This window comes from Salvelinus namaycush, chromosome 36 (assembly GCF_016432855.1).
Source record: "Salvelinus namaycush isolate Seneca chromosome 36, SaNama_1.0, whole genome shotgun sequence".
In the NCBI taxonomy this organism is placed as follows: Eukaryota; Metazoa; Chordata; class Actinopteri; order Salmoniformes; family Salmonidae; genus Salvelinus; species Salvelinus namaycush.
The window spans coordinates 14918043-14939905 of record NC_052342.1 but is presented as its reverse complement, the minus strand read 5'-3'; the positions used below and the strand labels follow the sequence as shown (position 1 = coordinate 14939905).

Genomic DNA, 21863 nt, shown 5'->3' with positions numbered 1-21863 from the left:
TGGAGTGCTGGAGCGCTTAGCGTGTAAAAATCATCTGTCCTCGGTTGCAACACTCGCTACCGAGCTCTTGAAGCAATGTCAGCACAAGAACTGTTCGTCGGGAGCTTAATGAAATGGGTTTCCATGGCCGAGCAGCCACACACAAGCCGAAGATCCCCATACGAAATGCCAAGCATCGGCTGGAGTGACGTAAAGCTCGCTGCCATTGGACTCTGGATCATTGGAAACGCGTTCTCCTGGAGTGATGAATCACGCTTCACCATATGGCAGTCCGATGGACAGATCTGACCTGCCTCAATGCATAGTGCCAACTGTAAAGTTTGGTGACGGAAGAATGTCTCGGGCTGTTGTCCATGGTTCGGGCTTGGCCCCTTAGTTTCAGTGAAGGGTAATCTAAACGATACAGCATACAATGACATTACACTATTCTGTGCGTCCAACTTTGTGGCAACAGTTTGGGGAAGGCCCTTTACGGTTTCAGCATGAGCGGATTTGCTGGTATTTGTAGTCTTATGTCCAACAATATTAAAACAGAAGAAAAAAAACCTTCCTTACACAGGTGCTTACAGGGACGTCGTCCTATACCAGGGTTGTGTAGAGTAGACCTGGCACCCCCACGCCAGAGTGGTCCGTCTTTGGGCATGTGGGGAGTTATCCTAGTGCAGCACATGGCCGGAGAAGGAGTGACCTCACTGTACCACCGGGAATGACACTCTAACCTCTGCTCTCATGCCAAAAGGCTTGCCTGACCTTTGACCTGGTAGTAAAATGAACACCATTCATTAGAACTACTTCAGTAAGCCATGTATTGGAATATACTATGCCTGTCTCCTTTCATCAAACAAGGTAGCTATCCAAAGTGGGGTTTTCTTCTCTTTCCCCCTTCTGGTAACTACTAGCTAGCTAGTCTCTGTGGTACTAGCTTGCAGTTTGAGTGACGGCAACACAGACAGTGGCAGTTTGAATTGCACTGTCACAACACAATCTGGCGTCCCTCTGGCTCATTGGCCGTCTCTCTGGGGCCGTCTCTCTCTGCCTAAAAGTGGCAGCAGTAGAACTGAAGTTATTGTTAGATTGTGTAGTATAAGGGAATCTTGATGCTATCACTTGTAAGGGCTTTCAGTATGTATAATGCCTGCGCTGCCTCTCGAAACCTTAGGTTTCCTTTCCAGCAGGTGAAGCTCTGACAATCACTCTCCCTCTCAGGCCCTAGTGCCACTGCCAGCGACCTCTTGCCCCTATATAAGGCAGTGTAACACTGAGCACCATGGCAACCTCCCTCCACTACTCCCAACTCCTACCCTCATGGTGAGTTAATGGCACAGTGTGACAGATCTGTAGAGGGCTGACTGATGGATGGGGGACAGATTTGGAGGAGGAGTCTCTCTTGTAATGGCTGTTGATCCAGTATCACCTAACTTTCTCCAGTGGGGAGGGTCGTGTTGTGCACTTTTGTCAACATTTGAATAAACATTCTACATTTTTGCAAAGCACAACAATGTTTCATCACATTGAGTCCATGTTACTGTAGAAAAGGACTCAACTGCACGAATGCCCCGCCGCCCCCTCTTCAGTCAGCTGTTTGTTCCACAATGTATTATTTTTAAACAGTTATGCTGGTTATTTTATTTTTAGGACTCTTCATCCATAACTGTGCCAGCCCTAGAGACCTGTTTTTACCCTCTGACACATACGCATCAACCTTTTCTCCTCTTTTTCAGGGGTTCATCAAAGACGTCCACGAAGACTCACTCACAATAGTATTTGAAAACAAGTAAGTTGTTATTTACACTCATGTGACGTGTAGTAGCCCCTCTATTTGTGAGTTACTGAGTCACAGGTTTATCCTAGTTAGAAACACACACCAGTCTACCCACGCTGCTCAAGTCATCGCTCTCCCCCATTCCCTTGGGTTTGTTTTACTCTCTCTATCTGAAATACCCATTTCAGCACCACTTGTGCTCGGGACACGGCTGTCCTCAAAACCCTTTATAGTAACTCCTAACCCCCTCCCCGTTCCTCTTTCTCTAGTTGACTCTGTCTGTCGTCTGTGGTGTCCCTAAATATAGTCCTCTGAGGTGTACAGGCAGGCGCACTGGACAGTGGCCCCTGACATTCTTGATGGTTCTGCTGTTCCAACACCCCCCCCCCCCCCCCCCCCCCCCTTGCCTTGTGGAGGAGTAGCTGTTTGTGTGAGATACTACATAACTGATTGAAACCTGTGATTTCTATGAGTGTCTGCTTCGGCACTATTTTAAGAATGTCTTGTCCATATTTTCACCACTGTCCTCAACCTGTATACAGTTCAACCCTATTTTATGAGGGCTAGCCTATATTAAAATGATCATGAACCCCCTCAGTGAGCATAAGTATCTTTCTGTGAATTTGATGCCAGTAGGTTGAAATAAGCTGCAGTCCATTGAGCTGTTTTTAGACCGAGCTCTCGTTTTTAGTATTTTAGATAAATGCACACACTACCTCCCCGATATACTAGTTCTGTAATCTACTGACGTTTCTGATTATTCTAATCGTCTCTCTCACTTTGCCTTTATACACATACACACACACAGTCTATATGTAGATAATTTATCTACTGTAGATTATAGGTGCCATCTTAGGATCATTACCAAATGTAATTGAGTTACACTCAGTAAGTTTATGGCTTTTCCCATTGCAAACAGAGTTGAAGTCGGAAGTTTACATACACTTAGGTTGGAGTCATTAACTTGTTTTTCAACCACTCCACAAATTTCTTGTTAACAAACTATAGTTTTGGCAAGTTGGTTAGGACATCTACTTTGTGCATGACACAAGTAATTTTTCCAACAATAGTTTAGACAGATTATTTCACTTATAATTCACTGTATCACAATTCCAGTGGGTCAGAAGTTTACATACACTAAGTTGACTGTGCCTTTAAACAGCTTGGACAATTCCAGAAAATGTCATGGCTTTAGAAGCTTCTGATATGCTAATTGACAGCATTTGAGTTAATTGGAGGTGGACCTGTGGATGTATTTCAAGGCCTACCTTCAAACTCAGGACCTACCTTCAAACTCAGTGCCTCTTTGCTTGACATCATGGGGAAAATCAAAATAAATCAGCCAAGACCTCAGAAAAAAATTGTAGACCTCCAAGTCTGGGTCATCCGTGGGAGCAATTTCCAAATGCCTGAAGTTACCATGTTCATCTGTACAAACAAAGTACGCAAGTATAAACACCATGGGACCACGCAGCCGTCATACCGCTCAGGAAGGAGATGCGTTCTGTCTCCTAGATATGAACGCACTTTGGTATGAAAAGTGCAAATCAATCCCAGAACAACAGCAAAGGACCTTGTGAAGATGTTGGAGGAAACCGGTACAAAAGTATCTATCCACAGTAAAACGAGTCCTATGGTCGACATAACCTGAAAGACCGCTCAGCAAGGAAGAAGACACTGCTCCAAAACCCCCATAAAAAGGCCAGACTACGGTTTGCAACTGCACATGGGGACGAAGATCATACTGTTTGGGGAAATGTCCTCTGGTCTGATGAAACAAGAATAGAACTGTTTGGCCATAATAACCATTGTTATGTTTGGAGGAGAAAGGGGGAGGCTTGCAAGCTGAAGAACACCATCCCAACCATGAAGAACCCCCGGGTGGCAGCATCAAGTTGTGGGGGTGCTTTGCTGCAGGACGGACTGGTGCACTTCACAAAATAGATGGCATCATGAGGTAGAAAAATGATGTGGATATATTGAAGCAACATCTCAAGACATCAGTCAGGTTGTTAAAGCTTGGTCGCAAATTGGTCTTCCAAATGGACATTGACCCCAAGCATCCTTCCAAAGTTGGAAAATTTGTGGGCAGAACTGAAAAAGCGCTTGCGAGCAAGGAGGCCTACAAACATGACTCAATTACACCAGCTCTGTCTGGAGGAATGGGCCAAAATTTACCCAACTTATTGTGGGAAGCTTGTGGAAGGCTACCTGAAACGTTTGACATAAGTTCAACAATTTAAAGGCAATGCTACCAAATACTAATTGAGTGCATGTAAACTTCTGACCCACTGGGAATGTGATGAAAGAAATAAAAGCTGAAATAAATAATTCTCTACTATTATTCTGACGTTTCACATTCTTAAAATAAAGTGGTGATCCTAACTGACCTAAGACAGATTTTTTTTTTATACTAGGATTAAATGTCAGGAATTGTGAAACTGAGTTTAAATGTATTTGGCTAAGATGCATGTAAACTTCTGACTTCAACTGTACATTACTTCCTTTCTCTTTCCCTGGCCTTCACTGACTGTCACCATGATATTTGTCTGTCAGCTAGAGAACACCGCCTCAGGCAGCAGGACTATTAAGCCTTATGTTAGGGGTTGACACTCTTTTGGGTGTTGTCTCCTGTGTTTTGCTGTGTTTCTTAGTAGTTATTTCATTAGGTTCTATGTTCTGGAAGCGCGCACACACACACTGACCTTTTTTTACAAGGAGCATGTGTGTCCCTAAGTTAAAATGTAGGCGCGCACAGATATTTAGGAGCACAATGAAAAATATGAAATTCCTGGTCTCACAGCAAAATATTTCGCACTATAGAGCCCTGCACGCACGCGCATGCAGAGGCAAGAGAAAGTGTTTAGGGAAGTGGACTTGTTTCCTGTTATAAATCACATGATGGGAGGAGGGAGTCAGCCGATGTTGTAGTCTTTCAGGTTTCTCCTGTTTGTAAGATGGCTGACCGGTGTGTGTTTGATTGTCTTCTCTCCCTGTCCCCCTAAAAAGCTGGCAACCAGAGAGACAGCTGCCCTTCAGTGACGTGCGGCTGCCGCCCCCAGCCGACTACCAAAAGGACATCGGCGAGGGAGATGAGGTTGAGGTACGCCAGGCTGTTCATGTTATGTCGCAGACCCCACTATCTCCCTCTAGGGTTGGAAAACTGATTCTAGAAAAGTTCCAGGAATCTTCCAACCGGGATTTCTGGGGAGGGGGGAATCATGGTTTTCCCCCAGTGAACTGTGATGTCATACAGAGTCCCGTACCATACATTAATCCATATCACTATCAACGGTTTAGTTTGCTTCCTCCGCCATGATTGCAGTCATAGCTGGAGATTACTACCCATGCGGCAGTTCCCTGCTAGTCCAGAGATTACCCGGAGTCCTGTTCACCACGGCAGCGTGATATAGAGAGAGATTAACCACGTGATTAGCCAGCTAGGATTTCATTCATCACAGCAACACTCATTATTGCCATGAGACAAACTCATCTCATTGTCCATATCAGTTATTTATATCTCATACATTCACAATTATCACTTTCCTATAGGTTTTTCACACCTGAAAGTGATGGTTTATGCTACATAGATTTCCGAAGAAATATTCCCTCTTTTTGTAATTTTCCAGTTATTTTCCTCTCGTACCATCCTTGCTGTATGCGTCCCTAAGCAGGTATTAGGGTTGCAAAATGATGGTAACTTTCCCAGAAATCTTGTTTGGAAGATTCCTGTATACAGGAGGAAATGGGCCTAAAGAGGAAATCCAGAATTTTTTTAACCAGGGACATGGTGGAATTTTGCATCCCTTGCAGGTATAAACTCTCTCTGTCCAGTTTTAATAATCTCTCCTCTACCCCTCCCCAGGTGTACTCCAGGGCCAACGAGCAGGAGCCATGTGGCTGGTGGCTGGCCCGGGTGAGAATGATGAAGGGAGAGGTGAGTCAGGGACTGGTGAGTTAGGGGTTGGGTGCACGCTGGGGCCGGCATGGGGTCGGTGGGGGGGGTGGGGGGGGGGCACGGTGTGTGTTCGTAAGGGGTTGAGTTTCACTCTAATGTGAACAGAGGCATGAAGAATATCTCGATCTCATCCAATACTTTAGCTATTTAGTCCTCTTTTCAACATCAAGATCAGTCCAGGTTGTCATTTGGTGCACCCTCGTGTCATGTGCATGGTGTGTGATGAATCAGCGTTTTACACACCCTCCTCATCCACTATGGGATATCCCTCAGTCATTCCTTGGCTAGACTGACCGACAGCAGTCTAATGTAGGTTAATAGGGTCAGCTAAGGCAGCAGGAAGCGCATGGTGTGTTTAATCCCATACTGTAGGGCCACCCAGACTATACACAGATTCTAGATTCCATATTGACCCCTACACCTGACGCACTTCTGTAGATCAGAAAGCATTGGTTAGGTGGAATTATGGGGGAAGTTTCACCTAGTCTATGAGAAGGAACACTGAAGCAACTACCATTGTTTTATACCTATTCAATCCTCTCAGATCTTCAGGAGTGGCTAGGCGTTTTCTTCCCCAATCGGCCCCCTATTCCCTATATAGTGCACTACTTTTGACCAGAGCTCTATGGGAATCAAACAGGCAGACTGACTATGGGTCAGTAGGGTGAGACTGAGGAGGCGTTAGTTATTTGAGGCCTCGTGCTGTGTGACGCTAGATACAACAATTGCATTTGGATCTGTGATAAAGCCCTGTTGGAACGTCTGCTTTGTTTAGTGATGGTTTTAATACTGGCCTTAGAGCATGGCGTGTGGTGTGTTCCGTCTCTCTCCTCCCTCTTTCTCGCTCTCATTCTGAGCCAGAGGGGACTAGAAAAAGGACTTGGTTCATCAATCAAATGAATAAAACCTAAGCTGGATGAAATATTAAAGAGAAGTGCCATTTTTGATTTACTTTCCCTAAAAACCCTATTAATCTTCAATGCGATGGAGAAATAAGTTGTCTGTGGTATGAATGCAGTCTTGGTCTGTTTTAGATTTGTTGCGGTGTTTGCTCACTAGGTAGTTGGGTAGTATTAACGTGTCTAGCCTGACCGAATATAGCCCCTCATTATTTGGCCCATATATTCATATGGGTCTGTCTTGATTAAATTCTCTTCAGCACTACTTTTATTTCTCTTGCCATTTCTCTCTCTGAGAACCCTTGTCTCTATTTGAACCCTTCAGTTCTACGTCATCGAGTACGCAGCCTGCGACGCCACATACAACGAGATCGTCACGCACGAACGCATCCGGCCCGTCAACCCCAACAGCCCCTCCTCCCGAAACTCCTTCCACAAGGTCCCCATCGCTGTCCCAGAAGACCTCCGGGACATGTGAGTGTCTGACCCTGGCACTGCACTACACCAGCCTCACCACGCTGTAGCGCTGCACTCAGTCTGACCGTCTACGGGTGTTACTCCAATAGTCATTGGAGTATATTGCTTTGACATGAAATGGCAAACCTATTTCCTATTTAGTGCACTACCTTTGACCGTTCCTTCTCGTAGTGCACTATGTAGGTTATAGGGTGCTATTTGTGAGGGGGGTTCTTGTTACAGTTAAATACATTGAAATGTCATCTGAGCTCTGTCGTGTTTGGCCAGGCCAATGGCGCCTCTCTCAGTAGCTACATAGTGCGTTGTTATTGTTGTGAGTAACTGTGGATTCACCCAGAGTTTATTGTTGGACCAACAGCTGTGCGAACGACAACATCCACAAAGACTTCAGGAAAGCCATCGGAGCCAACTGTATCTTCTACAGTGCAGCCTCACACGAGCTCACCGTGCTGGTCAGTATCACAACATCTACTGCTTCCAGGGCCTGTGTTCACTAAGGTTCTCAGAGTAGCAGTGCTGATCTAGGATCTATTTAGCCTTTTTAGGTAATTCATAAGGTTATATGGACTGGGGGCTTGATCCTATATCAACACAACTACTCCATGTTTTTAATACGGACCCTAGTTTTGTCCTTTTTTCTGTAAAAGTAGCTTTCTCACGCTAATTCTCTCTTTCTCTAGTCAACGAACGAGACGTCAGTAAAGCGTGCTGCTCTCCTGAGCGACATGCACTTCCGCAGCATCCGTACCAAGCTCATGCTCATGTCCCGCAACGAAGAAGCCACTAAACACCTTGAGGTACAAATGTATATCCTGTTCATTCAATTAAAATGTAACTTGGAGACCGGCTATCAAAATGTTGAGACATACACACTTTTCTCCTTGCCCCCCAGACCAGTAAGCAGCTGGCGTCAGCATACCAGGAGGAGGTGAAGGTAAGGGAAGACCTGATGGGTCTGGCCATCGGCTCCCACGGTGCCAACATCCAGCAGGCCAGGAAGGTGCCCGGCGTCACCGCCATCGAACTGGAGGAGGAGAGCTGCACCTTCAGGATCTACGGAGAGGTGTGTGGGCGTGTCGTGTTTGTGCGTGTGTTTAGGTGAGGGAGGGGTCTTGGTGTGTGTGGCAGTCTTTGTCTCTGTGTATAATGGCTTGTTTGCATTGCAGACTCCAGAAGCAGTGAAACTGGCCAGGGTTTTCCTGGAGTTCAAAGAAGACTACTTCCAGGTGCCCAGGAACCTCGTAGGTGAGTTAAAGCACATACCCATGATTTAGTCAATCACAAAATGTCCTGTACAATGCATGTATTGAGAAACAATGATACAATCTCAATTGTTCCATCATTTTCTATTTTAATATAAACCTGACTCGGCCAACTATTCCTTAGTCTCCAAATGTCCACCTTTCCCCCCCCCCTCCTCTCCCAGGGAAAGTGATCGGCAAGAATGGAAAAGTCATCCAGGAGATCGTAGACAAGTCGGGTGTGGTTCGGGTCCGGATCGAGGGGGACAACGACAAAAAGCTTCCCCGGGAGGAGGTAGGCAGGCAGGGGGCTGGCAGAGAAGACACTGCCCCTAAACAAGAGGTGAATGGAGCGCTGCGGCCGCTCTAACAATAACCGTACCACGGTGTTAATTACCGCTTCTATGTTTTCACCGTCACCACCATCGTCTCTGTCAAAATTCTGATAGCTTTCCCAACATTTCCAGAGATTCTGGTTGGAAGATTTCTGGAATTAGGAGAGAATAAGCAGGAAATCCAGCAGTCCTTCAACTGGGATTTCTGTAAAATCATAAGCTCTGTCTATAGGCTGCCAGTTGTGCCATTTCAGTTTCCACAGCATGTCTGTACTGTACGTCACCCGTTCTAGGGGGGTTGGCTGGGGTCTCATCGGTTGGTGTTTATCTGTTGTTCAGTGTGCTTTCTTGTGATTGTGATCGTACACGTAAGTTTTCTAACATGTTTCCTTCAAAGAGAACCCTCTTTCATTCAGCGTATTTCTACATCAACGTAAATACATCGGTTCTTTGGCCCTTGCGAAAATGTACAAATGTCCATGACTAAACAGCAGGACTCGCCCTCCTCAAATTCATGACGCGCTCTCCACTAGTAAGTCTGCTCCACCAGTCTACTGTCTTACATTCTCCTCTCCTCCTCCTCTCCAGGGCATGGTCCCCTTCGTCTTTGTGGGAACTAAGGAGAACATCAGCAATGCCCAGGCCCTGCTGGAGTACCATGTGGCCTACCTACAGGTGAGACACAGGCAGAAACCCGTACAGAGACCACCAGACAAATAATAGCCCTCTGCTCATGTCAATCAAACCTCGGATCCCTCTTTTACGGTATCACTGTGGCCTGACAGACCCTTTAGGTTCCGTACTGTCAGCTACAGTGCCTTCAAAGTTTTCACTCGTCTTTTTCCACATTTTGTTACAGGCTGAACTGTATTAAATTGAGATTTAATGATGTCAGTGGAATTGTTTTTGGAAATGTTTAGAAATTCATTGAAAATGGAAAGCTGAGATGTTTTGAGTCGATACGTATTAAACCCCTTTTGTTATGGCTTAATACGTTAAATGGCCTCTTTGCAATAGTGTTTAACATTTTTAGTACCTCATCTCTGTACCGCACACACACTTATCTGTAAGGTCCCTCAGTCGAGCAGTGAATTTGAAACAGATTCAAACAAAGACCAGGGAGGTTTTCAAATGTCTCGCAAAGGGCACCTATTGGTAGATGGGTAAACATTAAAAAAGCAGATAATGAATGTCCCTTTGAGCATGGTGGAGTTATTAAATACATTTTGGATGGTGTATCAATACACCGTCACTACAAAGATAGACATCCTTCCTAACTCAGTTGCCGGAAAGGAAGGAAACTGTGCAGGGATTTCACCATGAGGCCAATGTTGACTTTAAAACAGGGAGTTTAATGGCTGTAATGTGGGAGAACTGAGGTTTGGTCCACATTATAGTCACTCCACAATACTAACCTAAATGACAGAGTGAAAAAGAAGACTGTACAGAATAAAATGTTCCAAAACATGCATCCTTTTGCAAAATTGCACTAATTAAAACTCAATTTCCTGGATACAAAGCTTTATATTTGGGGCAAACACAACACATCACTGTGTACCACTCTTCATATTTTCAAGCATGGTGGTGGCTGCGATGTTATGGGTATGCTACACAAGGACTACACTTTTTTTTGGGGGGGGGGTAAAAAAGAAACGGAATAATGCTAAGCACAGGCAAAAACCTGGTTGACTGCTTTCCAACAGACACTGGGAAACAAATGAACCTTTCAGGAGGACAATAACCTGAAACACAAGGCCAGTGTACACTGGGGTTACTTACCAAGACCACATTATGTTCCTGAGTGGCATAGTTTTCATGTAAATCACTTAAACCCAAGACTTCAAAATGGCTGTCAAGCAATGTTCAATAACCAACTTCACAGAGCTTGAATAATTTAGAAGAATAATGTGCAAATATTGTACAATCCAGGTGTGCAATCCAGGTGTGTTTCTTGCTTTCCCAGAAAGTCTCTCAGCTGTAATCGCTGCCAAAGGTGATTCTAATCTGTATTGATTTAGGGGTTTGAATAGTTATGTAAATTTTATTTCTCTTTCATTTTCAATAAATTTGCAGGAATGTCTCAACATGTTTTCACTTTGTTATTATGGGGTATTGTGTGTAGCTCGAATTCAGGCTGTAACAGAACAATGTGGAGTAAGTCGATGGGTATGAATACTTTCTCAAGGCACTGTATATGTTGACCCTATATGCCTCTGAATATCTAGAGTAAGCCTAGGCACTGAATGACTGGGCCAATGGCCTGAATATACACACATGGTAGGAGTTCCCCTTACCCACAGTTCTAGGATCAAATTACCCTCCCCCATCATAACCTTAACCATAGAAGGCAATTAATATCTGACCCTGAATCAGGAGCAAGTTCTAATCTACCTACTTGTGAACATGTGGAAACTAGTGTCTTTCAATAGGTGTTCTGTACACTGTATGGGGACTTGTGGGGGTTCCAGATCATTTCAGCTTGGTCACCTGTCCCCCCCCTCCATCCACCCTTCACCTCGTGTGAAAGCTGCTGAGAGTAGCTCCGTTTTACCCTTACCCTGTGTGCTTTTATAAATAGTCCCCTGCTCAGGGTTGGGAAGAGGGGGTAGCGGTGTAGATTACAGGTTATCTGGACCCTAGCCTCCCAAAATAACGCCTCTACCCATCCTTGCACCCCCTTGCGCCTGGTCAGCCACCTCCCTCAAGGGTCAGCTGTTCAGCAGCTGTTGCATTCTGAAGTGACACCCTCAGCCACCTCACCTAACCAAAAGGCCCCAGTGAACTGCTGTCAGTGTACTTGATCCCCAGCCCTTACACTCCTAAACTGATCCGGCTACCCACAGTCTTGCCCACACTGCAGAACTGAAAAAGAGATGTCAGTCTAGAAAAGCCTTTTTTCCTTCTCTCCAGATACTGAAATTTCACGTCAAACTGTTGCAGTATGGCCCATAGAGCTCCCGTCAAAAGTAGTCCACAATATAGGGAATATGATGCCATTTTGGGATGGGTCCTGTATGTTTCAAAATAAATGTTTGCCAGCCCACAGAGGTCCAGGCTCTTTGCCCACACAAGATATTCTTTCTGTCTGTTGTAATGAAAGAAGACAAGTAGTACTTTCCAATAAACTTCAGTGGACTATTAACAGAATATATTTACATAAGAATACATATGGGAGCAGTCAGCATAGTGCATCAGGACCCACAACTGCAACGCGTTTCAACTAGTCTTCCTCAGGCAGCGTATGTTCTAACGTGCTCTGCCCTATAGGAATGTGTCTTGGATGTACACTACCGTTCAAAAGTTTGGGGTCACTTAGAAATGTCCCTTTTTTAAAAAGAAAAACACACTTGTCCATTATAATAACATCAAATTGATCAGAAATACAGTGTAGACGTTGTAAATGACTATTGTCGCTGGAAATCAATTAGATTTTTTTTATGGACCAAAAAAAGTGCTTTTCTTTCAAACGCAAGGGAATTTCTAAATGACCCCAAACTTTTGAACGGTAGTGTGTTCCAACATGTACTCTGCCCAATAGGAATGAGTCTAGGATGTAAGTTCTAACATGTACTTCTGTCTCTCTAACAGGAAGTGGAGCAGCTGCGTCTGGAGCGGCTGCAGATTGATGAGCAACTCCGTCAGATCGGGGTGGGTTATCGTGCTCCCCCTAGTCGGGTCGGGGGCACCGGCCCCGGGGACAGGGAGAAGGGCTACCTGACGGACGAGAGCAGCAACTCCACCAACCTCCACACCTCCCGCATCTACGGAGGCCGCGGCCGAGGACGCAGGCCCTCCAACAGCCAGTACTCTGGATATGGTGACTAGACAACTCCTTTTGATCCCTCCCTGTTTATGACAGATTCTGACGTAACAAACCTGGCATGCTGCTTATCTGAATAATTCAATTGCCTTTCTGGGTTGTTAGTTGTTGGTTCTGTGTGATATTAGTTGTTTGCAGGTTACACTCTGTCAATAGTCTTCAGGGACGATGATCTGGTTCAATTTTGAGCTTTGCTACAGTGATCACCAACCAGTTTGACTCTACTAGGAGAACACCCTCTCATGGGTTTGCTGATGAGTTGACTGGTACATACTTAGACTACCAGTAGAACATCCCACGTATGGTGGCAGGTAACTTGGCGTTCAGAGCGTTGGACTAGTAATCCCCGAGCCGACTAGGATGAAAAATCGGTCGATCTGCCCTTGAGCAAGGATCTTAAACCTAATTGCTCCAGGGTCGCTGTTAGTAATGACTGATCCCTGGCAGTGAGTGGGATATAACATTTTAAAAAGTCAATTTTACACCACACACTGTACAGGTTACACACTTGTACATGTGTGAACAGGACAAATATAAGCACCCTCTATTTGACATAGACCCCACCCCCCCCCTGCATCTTCCTCTTTCCTCATGCACACCCTCTCTTTATCCTCTGTTTTTGCTCATCCCTTGTTCCATACCATTTTTTTAATGCTGTATGTTTCTGTCTGTGTGTTACAGGTACCAACTCTGAGCAGTCCAACGCCTCTGAGTCTGAGGACCTCAATGAGCGTGACCAGCGGCCTCGGGGCGTGGGTGGAGATGAGCGGGGCTCCCGCCGGGGTGGCAGGGGCCGTGGATCCAACACCGGACGGGGCCGCGGAGGACCAGCCTCACGACCTTCCAACTCAATCAGCTCCGGTACAACACGGGGGGCTAATAGTCCAAGCTAGGGTACTGGGTTGTATTCATTAAGCACCAAATGGAAGATAACTGACAGAATTAGGGAAGTACTGCCTGAACTTGTCCAATGAGAAACGCTAATTTGCGTATTCTGTAGCAAATCGTTTTTCTACAGTTAGCCCTAATGAATAGGACCTGGGTGATATTGGCATCTTCCAGGTCAAACCCCATGGTCTAGTTGTTTCTCATAACTGGAAGGTGGTGCAGTTTGATACTAAGGCATTATCTTGCCATCTCTCACGTTCCCTCTTTCTCTCCCCTGTCCAGTGCTGAGGGACCCGGACAGCAACCCGTTCTCCCTGCTGGAGGGTGAGAGTGAGCAGGGTGACACAGATGCCAGCGAGGGGGTGGGAGAGGTAGACCTCAGGAGACGCTCTCGCCGTCGCCGCAATGACCAGGAGCCCAGTGTGATGGACGCCGCTGCCACAGAGTCAGACAGCCAGGCCGGACCCAACGAGAATGGACTGGGTAGGAAGCCTGGAGGCTTAATTTTGTAGAACGCCAGATGGTTATGCTGTGAGACTAGGTTGAAGTATAATGTTTCTTTTCTGACTTCCTATCTCTTATAAAAAACATTTTTACCAGATGAGCAGGGCAGACCCCAGCGCCGCAACAGGAGCCGCCGTCGCCGTAACCGTGGCAACCACCCAGAGGGAGGATCTGCCAGCTGTGACAGACTGCCAGTTGAGGGTGAGTAGTGTGTCAGACCGTCCCTCCATGTTGTCAGTCTGGACCTGGGATAGTTTTCTATTCTCTACCCTATCCTTCCTTAGTCTGATCCCCTCACTGTGTAGTGCTGGGGTTGTCATTATACTGGATCTCCTGGTTACATCACTGTTCTCTGGGTTGTTTGGTTCTGCAGTGACCGTGGCAGACTACATCTCCCGCGCCGAGTCCCAGAGCCGACAGACCCTTCCCCAGGAAACACTCGCTGCTCCCGAGCTCAAGGTATGTCCGTGCACGCACACACACACGGAGATGTCAGCTTTTAGTGAAACTGTTAAACTGACCGTTTCCCTCCCCTGCTCTCCTTCCTCAGGAGAACGGGAGCAGTGCCAAGAGGGAAGAGCACATGGTCCCCTCCAAGCGTTCCCCTAGCAACGGCATGGCCACAGCCAGCGAGACCCTTGTCAACGGCGTCTCGTAGAGGACTAGGCCTCGCCCCCTAAAAACCCACGTCTAGAGCAAGACTTCATGGCAAACTCTGTCCCTGCTTGCATTTACTTAAACATTAAAACAGATGAGTGAAAAACGACAAAATACCAGATTCATACTACTACGAGAGAGAGGGGGGAGAGAAAGTACATAAAAATGACAAAAGCATCTTAAAAACACACGTAATGGTGTATGTTATCCTATCTATCAGTACTTAGTGCTTATTTAAATAAAAAAACAACTAGCTTGCCAGAAAATAGCTGGTGGATACGACTTGATTTTTAAAGAAATAACAAACACAGGACGGGACTTTATTTTTTATTTTTTTTTGCAAGTTTTTGTTTTATTTTGATGTTATCACTGGTTTGGACTTTTGGCCGCTCTCCCATTCAAACAGACATGTCTTTTACCAGTCTTAAAGTCCGGAGGGTAGATGAGGCTAGCTGGAGGATAGGAGGGATGGGCGGACGAGTCCAAGAGGTGAAGAACAAGCGTCAGGAGTGTTACGTTACGTACCCTGGCCTAAACGTCAGTTGTTGATGGACAAAGTCAAACAGATGTGATTATTGATAGACATTGTGCCTTGAATTTGAAAAAAGAAAGAAAAAAAAAACGAGTTTGTTTTTGTTTCACAAGAAGGAGGTTTTTCTTTGAGAAGAGAACAGACCAGTAGCGAGGGAAGGGGGAGTTAAATGATTGCAGAGGTATTAACTGTGGTAATACAGAAAAGAACGAGGGAACGAATGACTGGCCAGAGTCTGGTGCCAAACAAGAAATTCAAGGCGCTTGTCCTCCCTAAGAGTGGACTGGACAGCGTTTGGGCTGTGTGTGTGTATGTACGTGTGCACAGTTGAGAGCTGGCAACCCTGGGTCAGTGGTGAGTTCACAATAGCAGGTGAGGCCACTATTGGCTGGGAGGATAGGAAGAGGTTTTGCGTCACTTCCCCTCTCCCTTGCTTGACGCTTGTGTCCAGGGCTGGTCCTACACACAGCCTTTCAGACTGACAGACAAGGAAATAGATTGAGTACTTGATAAGTCGATGGATTTAGACTGTAAACAAAACTTCACAGTGCCTCTTTCTCCGGGCCTACTGGCTGTGTGGAATAGGGAGGTAGGGTAACATGGCGCTGTAGCTCCCAGCCACACTAACAAACGCCTGGGTGATCCGCAGCATGGGAGTCCCAACGCACACGCCACGGTGACCACGAGATGGAGGGAGGTAGACGGTAGAAGGCTGGCCATGTTATTTCACCCTTCTAGAGGGTCTGTGTGGCGTGGGGGGGGAGAGGAGACTGACTGTGTGACGAGCGCAGCTTCAAAAGAGATAAGTAGAGCCATACACACGCACTGTTACACACAGATGCACAAACTGCAACCGCAACACGACACTGCTGCAATTCAGTCACGGGCGGTGGGGTGCAGTCAATGTGGTCGCCCCACGTTATGGTCGGAGGAGACGTGAGTGTTTTTGAGATTAACTAACTATAAGCAAGGTGGTTGTCCTGTTCTTAAAAGGTGGCGGGCGAGGGGCGTGAGGGAGGAGACTCAAACTCTTATTGGCTTGTGGGCTCATGTTGTTACTGTCGTCTTGGTTACCTCTCAACTACTTTTGTTCTTTCCACATCATAGAAAATGTGAAATAAAATGGAAGTGAAATCAACAACTGTCTGAGATGAACTGATTGATTTCTTCTGTCTGAGTTTGCGCTCTATTTTTCTAAATCGATAAACAAGCCAATTTGCATGATCATTTAGCAGTAGCTTTGCATGAGGGAGAGGGTCACGTTTCAGTTTCACCATTACTTCATCCACTACTAGAACTGCTGCTAATGTCCACATCGAATGTGTTTAAGAATCCATACCTTGGAGCAGGGCTTGCCAACATTGTTCCTGGAGAACTACAATCCTGTAGGCAGGCTTTTGCTCCTACCAGACTGTAGCTCTCCAGAACCAGGGTTGGAGAGCCCTGCCTTAGACACTTTAGTACTGTAGTGGCTTCTCTGACTACCTTTCCACCACTCATTGACCCACAAGATGGCTGCCTTTTTACTGGTATGACTAAGAATAGAATAAGCCCCATTTCTTACTCTTAAGTATTACAATACGTTTTTAACACAAACCTGGAACATCAGTGTTCTCACAGCCACAAGTATTGAGTGGGTTAAATTGGGTTGAGGTGTGTACTGGATTGTGTTGCCCCCTTTTGGTCAAACTGTCTGTTTCTGTGTAATGGAATGAGAGCAGAGCACTGATTATTTCAAATAATGAATTCAGTTGTGCATGCCTGCATGTGGGATTAAGAGACCGATTGAGCACTTAATGTATTGTTTGTGTGAAACGTATACCTCACTCGTGTCTACTGTATCTCCCTCTTTTGGCTCCCTGTATCCCTATGTCTTTCTGGTTGGGGAGAATGTTGACGTGTGTTTGTGTGTATGCTAGTAGTACTGTTTAGGTACTGTCAACTCTTCACTCTGTGTCAGGTTGTCTCTGGTCTTCTCACTCATGTTCTGATGGCAATAAAGGACTTTTCATTGTTTGATACATTTTTACGTATTTGTCCCTTTGGCTAAATCAGGAGTCGCTGAAATACAAAAACCTCCCCTACTGATAACCAAGTATTAACTGTTATCACTCATCTGATGACAGTAACATAGATTGAATAGTCTAGATTAATTGCAACCTTTTAAAATTCTACATTTCTCTATTACAGCAGCCTACGCTGATAATGTTTCTACAAACACAGAGCTAAACCCTCATTTCAGTCCTCCTAATATCGTCACAGAGCATTTAGCTCTAGTTCAGTGTTCTCCAACCTTGTTCCTGAGGGGCTACTGTCCGGAGATTAGGCTGAAACCCTAATCTAGCGCACGTCATTCTAATAATTAGCTTGTTGATAAGCGGAACCTAGTTAGTTCCAACTGTGTTCGGATTGAAAACCTACAGAAGGATAGTGCTCCAGGAACAGGGTTGGCGAGCCCTGTTCTAGAGTGACTCATGGCTGATCCAGAGGCAGCAGGGCACCCTGGGTCAAATTGAACCTTATCCCCTATATGCCGCAAACTCCGCTCTGGACCTTGAAGCCAGTTCCACTGCATATTTTTGTAACCCCTCTTATCAGGGACTGATTTACACCTGGTCCAGGTGTGTGCAGTTAATTGTCAGGTATAATTATTCATGAAAATTTGTCTAGCCTGAAGGTTGAAAAACGTCTGACGTCCCAGATATGAGTAAAGTAGGTTGTGTGTTACACACTACCTCCTATACGTTTTGATTTATAGCAGTTAGGTGGCAGACCGTCATTAGTCCACCAGGGGGCAAGTGTACTAGAGTGAGTTGACAGTTTATCTGAGGCTCTCAGAGGAAGGAAGAGGTACACCACTGTCTCAACATATTTTGCAATCAGTCCGTACACCCGTTTGAAAAACATTGGCTGCTAGTCTTTGACATTTTAATGTAGTTGTCGTTAATGTGTATAAATTGTGAATCAAAACTGATAGGATAAAAATTGATACAAATGGGTGGCACAGGATCTGATGGACAGGACTGAAAGTACGCTGTTGTAACCCACACATCAGTGTGGACTGTAGTGCTACATTCCAAATGTCACCCTATTGCTCTGGTCAAAACTAGTGCACTTTGTAGTGAATAGGGTGCCATTTGGGACAGAATCTGGGAGAACCTCTCAACCCAACTTTACCACTTCTGTGTTCTCTGTTCAGTTTAGCATGAAACCAGTGTTCTCAGCAAGGTCTCATAGACTAGACGTAACATAGTAAATGTAAATCCTTGACACTCAAGTTATTATGAATTTTTATTAAACATTTGGTACGTTTGGTATAAGATCTATGGTTACTTCAGGCAAAAATGGAAGTTGGGTGGTTGGCTGGGCGTATAACATGAATGTCTAGCAACCCAAAGGTTGTGAGTTCGTATGTTGTCATGGACAACTTTAACATTTCAGCAAATTTTCAACTATTTATAACTTTTTTAGCTACTTTGCAACTACTTAGTGTGTTAGCTAATCCTTCCCCTAACCTTAACCCTGTAACATATCATACTAAATAGTGTTTGGGATTTACATACAGAATAATACGAATTGCTCTTTGACCAGGTTGGTGTCTGCAATACCCAGGTATGGATTGGGATCCCCAGAGAAATAGCCTCAGGCATTACTAACACCCCAGCCCATTTTTCTCCTTGAGGTTCCCATACTGGCCCATTATTAGCACTATGGCCAGTCTGTTTCTGGAAACACCCAAATAGTATTCTAACTAGACCCTTATCAATCTATAAGAACAGAATATATTTAACACAGTCACTAAATTAGATTTCTTTTGAGATATCATTTGAAATGTTTTATGTTGCTGTGCCTTAGTACCAAAAGCCTGTGTTGAGTGGAATCATTTGCATTCCCTATGCAAAGATAAGCTACCTTTTTTTTTAGAACTGCAGGCAATAAACCGCAGATGGACAATGGCACATCTCATATCTTGCCCAAGAGAACTTTGAATTTCCTGTTCTACAGAACCTGTCACTGACGCAAGTCTAATTAGTGATGCAATTGTTGTGCTTGGATTATTGTTTTACTGTCAATGATGCTTTGCCATACATACCATGCATGCAAGTGGAAACGGGTTGAGAAAAGAGTAGTTATTTTGTGTGAATTGACGCTTTCTCACTCGTTGAAGCAAACAATGGGTGACTCACGTCTGAAGTTTCCCCATCGACACCACAGCTGAGTGTGGTATTCAAGCATATTTTTTGTGGTCGTCAGTAATCTCTTAATCAGCACTGCAAAGAAACAGCTTGTGTGTGAGAGAGAAATATAATGCATCAATAGAGTCGCAGAGCGTATCAAAACCATAAGATTGCATTAAGGAATGATGATATGAACTGCTTTATCCCCAGGTCCACTTCAAAATGTTTTTTGATTTTACACATTTTGGGTTAGGTTGAGGTCCTTTTAATTTGTTTCTTCTGAAACTTCTTCCTCGGCCGTATCACCAATAATCAGTAGTCAGTGTATTAACAAGGCCAGATAAACTTATCTTTAATCTGTCAAATGCTTTTCATCCCAGTTCAACTGACTAGTGGGTGTAACTCCAGGCGTGTCAGTGTGCTTGAATACCCACCAATCGTAACTACACTGATCACAACCAGGGCAGCAAGTCTCTCAACGTGGACTCAGCAGTGGAGAGAAAATTCTCAGCTAAGGTGCGTTTTTATTTGTAATCCATTCAAAACTATTTTGGAATTTAGAATCATTTTGTATGTGGACTACAAAGAGATGAGATCCAGAATAAATTACTCTAAGTTTTGGCTCTATTTTTCACTTTAGCTGAGAAATGTAGGCTTACAAAAAAGCTTTCATGTAATTTTAGATAGGAGAGGGATAGTTGAGCCACCCTTGTTTCTCAGAAACCAAAATGTGTCGTTTGACCAAATATTTAGAAAGAGGTTATCATTTCACGGAGTCTGTGAAGGAAGAAATCACATGGAAAAAGCAGTAAGCTAGTTAGGTCCAAAAAACGGATTTTCAAAAGTCAAATGAATTTATGTGATGCTTGTATCTAACCAAAGTAGATACTTTTATGATTGTTCTATAGATCCGTTGGGGTCTCTATAAGCTTCAATATGAAGTCCTAAACCTAGCATCCTTGTAGCTGTGTGGGCTAATACAGTGCCTTAAAGTATCAGACCCCTTGACTTTTTCCACATTTTTGTTAGGTTACAGCCTTACTCGAAAATTGAAAAAAAAAAAAAAAATACTCATCAATCTACACACAATACCCCACAATGATAAAGCAAAACCTTTTATTTTTTTTATTTTTTTGTAAATTAAAAAATAAAATAACACTGAAATATCACATTTACATAAGTATTCAGACTCTTTACTCAGTACTTTGTTGAAGCACCTCTGGCAGTTATTACAGCATCAAGTCTTCTTGGGTATGATGCTACAAGCTTGTCACACCAGGCTGTAACGTAACAAAATGTGGAACACGTCAAGGGATCTGAATACTCTCCGAAGGCACTGTAAAGTCCAAATGTTTGCCTTGGGGTAAGTTGAGCCAATGGTTGAGCAATTTTTTTCTTCCCAGGCGTAATGCAATTAATTATCGCTGGGATATGAGGTAACAACATTGCCTAGTCTATGTTAGAAGTGTAAAAAAATAAAAAATAAGTACAAAGTGTTTGTTAGGTGTTAAGCCTGTGTTTAAAAATGCTTAAAATATGTTGTATGTTGAAGGCATACTGCAAACCGCATGCATATCTGCGAGCAACTTCATACTGGACATGGAGACATGAGAATGGTATCCATGAGTTAAATGGCCTCATTGTCAAAGTATCCCTTTAAAAGACAAAGTGATTGTGTTGAACTGTGTTTGGGAAAAAAAGATAGACAGGGTTTTAAAAGGATTTTGTAGGTGGCTTAACTTACCCTGTCCCGCAGCTCAATTTACCCCATACCCGGGATAAGTTGTGCCAAAAGACCACCTTTTTTGAACAAGCTATGTTTTCAAAACTGTTATGTTTACATAAATTCAGAGTTTTTTTCCATGGATACACAACATCCTGAAATATATGTAGATATCTTTATTTCCCCTGACAGAGTGATGCTGAATGTAAAAACTGGCTCAACTTACCCCACTCTCCCCTACTATGGGGTACATTTCCATCAACAAACACAACGTTCTGTACTAAGAGACTAGCAAAGAGCTAGAACAGAAGTTGCCTATTTGTGCAATGGCTTTCACATATATAGACAAGGCAAACTTGCACAGAGGATGTGGAGAGAGTGAGACAGAGAGATAAGCCATCTCTCGCTCTTAACAATTTGAGATGGTAGTGGCAGTTGAACAGTTTCAGGCAAACTTGACACTTCAGTCATGTTAGACAGAAACCACCATGGCTAATAATCGAAAACAATTGCCAGTTTGGAGATGGCTTTTACGATTTATTAAAGCGTCAGGAAGCGAGGCAGAGAAGTAGAGGCATGCTAAGAACGTTCTCTGAAGGTTTTTGCTAACGTATATTCAGTAGAATGTTCCCCAAACTGGGTCCTGGGGTCCCCCCTGGGTGCACGTTTTGTTTTTTGCCCTAGCACTACACAGCTAATTAAAATAATCAAAGCTTGATGATCAGCCGATCTCCTGACAACTGATACAAAGGAATGTTCTTGCAACATTCTCATGAAACATGTCTAGAACATTAATATTTTATATTCTGCGAACACGGCAACCATGTTCTGTGTATGTTTGGTGTAACGTTGATGGAATATTCTCCTAAATTTCAATCATGCTGTAACT

General features: G+C 44.3%; 1 protein-coding gene across 4 annotated transcripts in view; it reads left to right on the top strand.

The window, feature by feature from the left end:
- fxr2 (fragile X mental retardation, autosomal homolog 2) overlaps nucleotides 1–17090 on the top strand; it is a 32603-nt gene extending 15513 nt beyond the window's left edge. Inside the window, exons 2-17 of one of the 4 annotated variants that reach the window (XM_038975698.1) lie at nucleotides 1722–1774; nucleotides 4772–4865; nucleotides 5628–5699; nucleotides 6945–7093; nucleotides 7455–7548; nucleotides 7777–7893; nucleotides 7989–8159; nucleotides 8263–8341; nucleotides 8523–8632; nucleotides 9261–9347; nucleotides 12261–12489; nucleotides 13174–13353; nucleotides 13663–13863; nucleotides 13981–14085; nucleotides 14258–14343; nucleotides 14435–17090. In XM_038975698.1, coding sequence (XP_038831626.1) covers nucleotides 1722–1774; nucleotides 4772–4865; nucleotides 5628–5699; nucleotides 6945–7093; nucleotides 7455–7548; nucleotides 7777–7893; nucleotides 7989–8159; nucleotides 8263–8341; nucleotides 8523–8632; nucleotides 9261–9347; nucleotides 12261–12489; nucleotides 13174–13353; nucleotides 13663–13863; nucleotides 13981–14085; nucleotides 14258–14343; nucleotides 14435–14542 — 1935 coding nt within the window. In that variant the 3' untranslated portion in view covers nucleotides 14543–17090. Of the gene's footprint in view, nucleotides 1–1721; nucleotides 1775–4771; nucleotides 4866–5627; nucleotides 5715–6944; nucleotides 7094–7454; nucleotides 7549–7776; nucleotides 7894–7988; nucleotides 8160–8262; nucleotides 8342–8522; nucleotides 8681–9260; nucleotides 9348–12260; nucleotides 12490–13173; nucleotides 13354–13662; nucleotides 13864–13980; nucleotides 14086–14257; nucleotides 14344–14434 lie in introns of all 4 variants that reach the window. The other 3 variants (XM_038975695.1, XM_038975697.1, XM_038975694.1) reach the window with 3 other exon arrangements.
- The last annotated feature ends 4773 nt before the right edge of the window (nucleotides 17091–21863 follow it).